This window comes from Fulmarus glacialis, unplaced genomic scaffold (genome assembly GCF_000690835.1).
Source record: "Fulmarus glacialis isolate BGI_N327 unplaced genomic scaffold, ASM69083v1 scaffold21431, whole genome shotgun sequence".
NCBI lineage: Eukaryota > Metazoa > Chordata > Aves > Procellariiformes > Procellariidae > Fulmarus > Fulmarus glacialis.
The window spans coordinates 3,840-11,429 of record NW_009194949.1 but is presented as its reverse complement, the minus strand read 5'-3'; the positions used below and the strand labels follow the sequence as shown (position 1 = coordinate 11,429).

The 7,590-nt window shown below is 42.5% G+C and overlaps 1 protein-coding gene across 1 annotated transcript; it reads right to left on the bottom strand.

Annotated features, from left to right (window-relative positions):
* Window positions 1-415: 415 nt before the first annotated feature.
* On the bottom strand, window positions 416-5,851 carry RBM18 (RNA binding motif protein 18). The gene is made up of 4 exons (XM_009587951.1): window positions 5,705-5,851; window positions 4,381-4,467; window positions 2,455-2,540; window positions 416-1,046 (listed from the first exon to the last, which is right to left on the bottom strand). Exons 1-4 carry the CDS (start codon window positions 5,849-5,851, stop codon window positions 887-889), a joined length of 480 nt encoding a protein of 159 aa, XP_009586246.1. The 3' UTR covers window positions 416-886.
* Window positions 5,852-7,590: the final 1,739 nt, after the last annotated feature.

The following is a 7,590-nucleotide window of genomic DNA, read 5'->3' as shown; positions in this document are numbered from 1 at the left end:
TACACCAAGAGACAACCGACCACCTTCAGCTGGTCTGGTTGGCAGGCAAACGCGGAGGTCATGTGCTCGACAGATGTCTCAGAGCTGCAGTGTTATTCTCACGCTGTCACATCTGGTTTATGAAGAGCTACCACTGACGGGGATTACTGAACGCAAACATTAGATATGCCACTGCGGCGCGCTGAAGCTTAGGGCACAGAGCAGACCTCAGTGGTGTGTAAATACACTAATTCCTACACAGGGGCACATACCTACAGCCTAAATGACACTAAAAATACCCGTGCTGTGTCATGACTTATCTTAAGGTTATCACATCATAAAGTCATACCTTAAAGTTTGCAAATCAAAATGCAAAATGAATTTGCTTTGGTGCATATAAAATATTGCATGCACAGTTACTAAAAGTGTTGCAAAATCTATTTAAAATGAATTTTATTGAGATGAAAAAGTTTTCCATGGTAACTACAGAATGTTAATCAAAACCAAGTGCTTCCCCTCCGTTAAAAACACGAATCGGAATACTTTTTGTTCAAAAATACTTTAAAAAGTAATCAGTTAAATGGAGTATTTTTGGATGTGCTTTACTCCATACACTGGTTACTGTTTCTAATCTTGCTAATGAATGCACACTAACGAGAGGTTGTCTGTGTGTTCATCAGAGGCTTTGAAGGGAACCTACTTTTCTGAACAGCGTTCAGCTGTGAAGCTGCACTGGCGGTAAGGAGCATTCAGCAGACCACCTAAGGCGTTACAAAACACCGTGCCATGTACAGTGGTGTTGTGCTCAGGGTGGCAGTATCCTTCTCACTCTACAAAGTACAAAAGCACTGGAGGACTCCAGGTATACAAAGCAGTGTTTCTTGCTACCATTATCCATTCATAAGCATCATCTTCTAGATTTCCAGGCAGCTCTGGAATAAGGAGTAGTCCTTTTCTTATCCGGTGGTTTGAAGTAAGAATAAACAGGCGCTGCAGGGTACTCCGCATCTGGATTTTCTGCCATCATTTTCAGCTTGGCTTCAATGGCCTTTATTTTTGCACTGACACTGGAAAGAGGAAAAACAGAAGAGAAATTGAGCTTGATCTTAGCATGGAATCAGACTACAGCAATCCAGAGATTTTGTTGACATGCAAATACTTAGTCACACGAGGAGGGGCTAGGCAGCCCCCATCGCGGCATTCACAAGCAGCATGAAGCTGGGAGGCAGGAATCTACTGCTTAAAGCCCACGCTATTTCATTTCAATCCTCAGCATGGATTTGCTCAGGAAAGGTCCTCCAAGATATATCACAGCACCACAAAATAACGGTCCCTGCACCTACTCAGCACTTTCTTGAGGACACTGAGCAAGAAGAGTACACAACAAGGCTTCCTACTTCATGTAAAATGATGTCATTTAAAGAGGTCTGAGCATGTGCAGCAGAGCACAGCTCAGACAAGGCTGCTGGAAACAGCAGAGAAATGAAAGCCAGACTTCCTCACAGCTACAAGACCGCTTGGGATGGGAAAACCCCAGACTCTTAATTAGGTCAGGAAGAAACATTATTTCAGCATTAGCAGGGTTTATCCCAAAGGGAGCAGCTATTCCAGGTTACACCCCCAAATTCCTAGGACATTGGTTATTCACTGTCCTCCATTGGGTAAGGACCAAGGAATGTTCCCTTCTCTGCTGTGGCTTCTTGCAGCATCCATCCTCTCTAAAATAACTCCTTTGTGCCACTGATGTAGTTAACAACCTGCGTGACCCAAGTCTCTCTGCTCATTACTTCCTAGCGTGTTAGTTCTGAATTCCAAGCTGATTTTTTTCTGTAGGTAAATTCGTTATCCCCAGTTCTGGTTCCTTATAGTGTTCCACTGACAGAACAGAGAGGAAAATCACATACCCTTTCAACCAAACTGTGAATTAGCAAAGCAGCACTACGTGCTTTAGGTAAAACAGAGGGGCTGGAGAATTTAACCACATCCCACAGAGAAGACCTACCCAGCCCCAACGCTTGCAAAAAAAAACCCCACCCCTATATATTTTTATGTGAAGTGCTACCTGTGATTTTGTTTTAATCTTTTGCCACTATAGTAGAAATTCTTGCTCATAAGTATTTTGCTTAATCAAATTAGTATAGTACAAAACCTCCCACTGAAATTTATATGAAGAAGTGCAAAGCACATTCTGGCCAAAGGAGCTGGAATGCTACACGTTCTCAATTCCTCTCCTCATCTCTTTTCCTTCCTACTGCCCTAGTAGCTTCACACGTTAGAAAATGAACTTCAGGTCTGAAGTGTCCCACATAAAATGAGTTACTTTGCAGCATGCTGCCCTTCTAAAAACAGCTTTTCTGCCATGTTATGTTTTTAGCACAAAGATAATGCCAACAACTCCAGATCTTATTGAAATTGAAGAAGTTAGTTCCCTGCCACTCCCATGGTTTTGGTCACCTCGCCCACCCCATCTCCTACCTTAGGTTAGACTGAGGCGGCTCCGTGCTGGAAGATGGCTCCAGACTGATTGGAAGGATCTTCTCATTTTTATTGTGATCATATCTCTGCAAACAAGAGACTAAGGATTGAAGTCAGCTGGGATTACGAACAAAGAAACATTTGCCCACAGATATGCTTTGAAGTTGGATTAACACCACCTCAGATTTTGTGAAGTTTTTGCTAGGAATTATTTTAGTGGCCAAACACTGAAACAAATCCCAACCATAATATTTGTTTAGTACCAACATGGAACACAGATTCTGATACCGAACACTTACGGGCATTGTACTATGGATCCTTAATCCTTATCCTGTCTTATCACTTCTTGTTCCCCTCTATATAAGGCATGAAGCAAAGATGGTAAATTTTTTAAGGTAACTACTGTATTGTATTACTACACTCTTTATACATTGTGCAGAGTCAGAAGGTAACCCAAGCACATGACTGCATAGAATCATTCAGTGCTGGGAGAAAAGGAAAAGGGAAAAAAAAAAAAAAGAAAAAAAAGACCAGTTAGAAACTACCTCCTTTCTGTAGAAAGCAGCTTGTGAGTCTGTCATCTCTGTGGGCAACAGGCCTCCTGAACTATTTGCAGTGTTCTGCTTCCTTATTTCGCTTGGCACAAAGTCAGGTTTGTTTTTCAGTGGAGCTACTCAAACCGACAGTGTCTGGTAAGCCTTGGCCGCTCATCTTAAAACTACTTAGCATGGTGCTGGTATTGTCTAAAATAAACACTTGTTACAATAAGCCAAATTTTTAAAATCTTTCCATTCACAGATTAGAAAATGCCATGCAAACTGAACTGATTATTTATGCATGTTCTTCACCATACCCCGACAGCCAAGCAGTGAGCTACCCCGCTGAACTCCCAGCTGAGCAGACGCTCACTCCTCTGGCTAAAACTCCTTTTATGGCCTGATCGTTCTTCAGGCATCCGGAAGCACGTGGCACTCTAGTAGCTACGGAGCTAAAGAAAATGGAGACTGGATTTGCACAAGCTTGGATGTGCTGACAAGAGCCTGGAGCCCTTGAAGCCAATAATCAAAACAACATGGTCTCCTTCAGCGAAGATACCTGTTTTGGGTTTTTTAGCATCCAAAACAAATGCGCTAGTATACTTGATAAGAGAAAGGGTAGAAAGCTGCTTGTAGGATAATCAACACATGCTAAAAGCAAACTACCCAAAGGAAAACAGCAAGAAGTAGCTCCCCACCACCTCCCCCAAAATCCATTTATCTGCAAAGAAAGTTATTCAAAATAAATTGCTTTATCAAATACCAGAGAGTAAATAACTGCAGGAGAAACAAGACAAGAATTTCAAAAAATTAAACCAAGGATGTTCCAGAAAGTACTGCCTAAGTTAATATTAAAAACTTGATGTTTTATACAACAGAGCAAGCAATAAAAGGATATTTAGCTTAGATGTGAAATATGTTGCTTGAAAGTCAGAACTAATTAGAGCTGCTGCCACATAAGTGCTTTCAGAAGTGGAACAAAGTAACAAAGTACTCAGTAATTGGGAATTTCCATGCATCTCCTATCCAAAAAGGGAGCAAAACCACAAAGGGAAGGCTTCAAATTTTCAGCCAATCATTCACTAAGTTTGGGAAAAGTTAAAATGTGGACATTTATGGAAGTAATCTGCTCACAGCGCCCTGATCAGAATCTCCCTTACAAAGAACATCAGGTTAAATGGCCTATTTTTACTCACAGCTAATCCAGCACAGTTTGGGTAGACAGGAGAAGTGGTACATTGTTAATATCGTTTCTGTGAGAGTTATTTCCTAGAACAGACTGAAATGACCTCGCCAGAATAAGACAGCCTTGATATGAATTGTTCCTTAATATTAAAGTTTTTTGATTTTGCAAATTAAAAGCAGTTCTTATTTACAACAACAAGCTTACCTTGACTTGTGCATGTGCCCACCGCACCACCAATTTCTTGGAAAGGGCCAGCTTCCCATTGAGACACTGGATCGCCTTTTCTGCTTCCTGCACAGGAAGACAGTTCAATAAACAAACCAAGTCCTTAGTCAAAACCGACTCAGATGTAAAGAGCCTCTCTTCTTTGTTAATCAGTCTTCTGTAAGTACAGCTAACTGACAGCAAAGAAAATTTATCCCATTGTATCCCAATCCAGGAATATCTTTGGAAGACTCCAACATCCGAGTAACCAGACTTTTATCAGCCTTATTGGTTTCACCTGTTTTGGGGGAGGAAATGGGGAAGTGATCAGGAGTTTTGAAAATACCAAAAATAGAGGACACTGGAACAGCATTCTAAGGGAGGTTTATGCTACAGGAGTTTCTCTAGAAAATACTGTGACTCGTTACAGTGATTACATGTCTCTCATTAACACCCACCTATGCTTATTCCAGATCTTGCTCATGTGCACTGGGGACATTATCCACTTGGTCCTGTTCTAGGCTCAGCAGTGGAATCTCAGTTTTGGGACACTCCCATCAAACTTGATTCACGTAAGTTGAAGATTTATGTTGCAATGCTGTTCCACCTTGCCATGAATAATTTTCTAGAGCTAATGCACTGTGTCAGGGCTCTTCTGACATCCTTACCAGCAATTGCACAGCAAAAATACAAGGTCATACAACCACAGCAATCTCCAAACACACTGTTCTTCCTAACTTTTGAACAATTTTAGCAGAATTATGACAAAATAACTACAACTCTGATGTTGCAGGTGAGCATGACTTGAAATTTTGATTTGCAACAAGAGCTAAAACCCCAAATGGACAGCCAGGGGCAGTTCACTCCAGGATGCTGCAGATGTTTCATGTTGTACATCTGGCAGCATCACACAAGTTGGTGTTTGCGCATTCATGAAGCCAAAAGAAAAACCTAGGAGGACTTCAGAGCAGTTCTGGATTTCAGGTGGTCTGGCAGGCTGATCCAAGGCTCTGCATGAATCACAGCATCTCCACGGTACCGCTTCCACGAGCTCACTACAAAAGTGGACCAAAGAACTGGCCCTTTCCGATTAGCATTAGAAAGCAGGATTCAGGAAAAGTCAGCACAGGAGAAAGGAAATCACTATTGCTACTTCCAGGAGCAGTCACAGAGTGGCTGTCAGAGTGGAGCTGTTAGAATCTGTGGGTTTGTGTAGACAAGTTATTTAATTTATCCCTTCCTGTTTTAGCTTTACATTAACATAAAAAAAGATGGGGAAAGAAGCCAGTCATTTAAATCAGATTTTTAGACAAAAGCAACATACCTGTTTGGTTTCAAAGTTCACAAAACAGTAACCCCTCGGCTGCCCCTCCAGAGCACCAGACTTGTGAAAGAGAAAGTCAAATTGCTTTACTTTGCCAAACTTCTGAAGGAGTTTGAGAAGGTGGTATCTGAATGGGAGAAAAGACATTTATGAAACCTTTCACCACTCTCAAAACGAGGAGAGAGAGAGAGAGAGAGAGAGAGAGGAACCCCCTGACACACACACACACGTATCACAGTCAGTCCATAAGCAGTTCAGTTGTGTCATACGGGTATTCCCAAATACCCAGAGGCGGGCACCCTGTACAGCAACGCTTCAGCATCCATAACTCTGAGCTGCATTATCAGTGACTGCTCTAAAACCCCAAGGCACAAAGCTTCCCTTCCAGTGGTGCCAGCTGAAGGGCATGCAGAAGATCTATTAATAGTTGGCTTTTGGACAATTATGCAGTGGTTTGTTAGGAGTCTAGGACGGCTTTGCCTCCTGCCTCTCTACATCACACCTACTTTCAAGCATAAACGTTGTGTTCCCCCATCATACAGAAATGCAGCCACTCTCCCACTTGCCTGGCAGAGCTGGGGAAGCAGGAAGACAGAAGAATCAGCAAAACAAACTGCAACCGGGAATTGACAGTAGACTAGGCAAAAAAAGTCACCAGATAGACCTCAGTATCATCCAGGCCAAATCTGCCAGCGCTTCTGGCTCAGACAGCTTTTCAGCAACATGCACATGAAAGTCAGACACTTACTTAGCCAATTATCTTCCTGCCATCCAGTGGGAAGTGTGGTGTTTTCAATAAAACTGGGAAAAGCCAAACTAAATCTGTCTGCTTAGTATCTAGTGCACTGAGCAACTTAAAATGAGGAGCACATCTGTTGTACAAGCCACATCTAATCCTGAAAGTTCTTTGCAGCTTTTCTTATTCCCTGGATCAAAGTGTTTAACAACACTAGCTGACCTAGAAGGAAAATGACATCTGTTACTATTTCACTGCCTGACCCCATCCCTCGAGTTTAAGAATTGTTGAAGGGTTTAATAAGGCTGTCTTAGTCAGGACTCATCTTCTGATCAGCTGTACAGCATTCACTGACAAACCACATAGTCTAAGCCCAATTTTCAGCTTGCAAGATAACATTCAGCGCTCTGAAAGCCTACCAGGATAACTCAATGTGCACATGGAGCACCAGACAGCGGATCAAACCTTGCATGTCCAGACGTGAATGGTGAGTATTGGCGCAAGTCGGCCAAACGCACCAGGCAACTTTAGGGACAGTCCAAATAGGAAGGGCAGACAACATTTTTCCTAATAAAGCCTGATAGGATGTCTGAAAAGGGCCATAGCCCTTTGTTAAGCTTCAGGAGCCAGGCAAGAAAGTTCCAGGAATGTGAGTCATCTCACAGGATGGGTCACGGTGGACACTCAGGATATGCACTTTTAAAGAGGTGAAGGTGCAGCAAGTGTTCAGACGAGCAGTGCAGAAGGGCCAAGTTATCTCCCAGGGGAATAAACACATTGTAATTGATTATGGAAGGCTTCCTACATCCTTCAGAATACAGACGAAGCATTGTGGTCTTCCAAGAGGCCTACGAACCCTCAGCCTCTGCTCAGAGGGCAAGGGAGACACAAAAGCAAGAGCAGGGAGAAAAAAAAAGGAGCTGGTTACACAGTAGCCAAGTTTCACCACCGCACCTCGAGGTACCAACAAGCAGACACAGATGTAAGTAAAAACACTAACTTTGGAGACATGGGATGTACATAAAACCCCACTTGTTGAACTTTCAGAGCCTCCAAAACATGTAAACACACCTCAGGTTTGTTTCTGTAAACATACCGCTACAAAAAGCACTTGCAATGTCAGCAGTATGAAAATAAAGTCCTTACAACT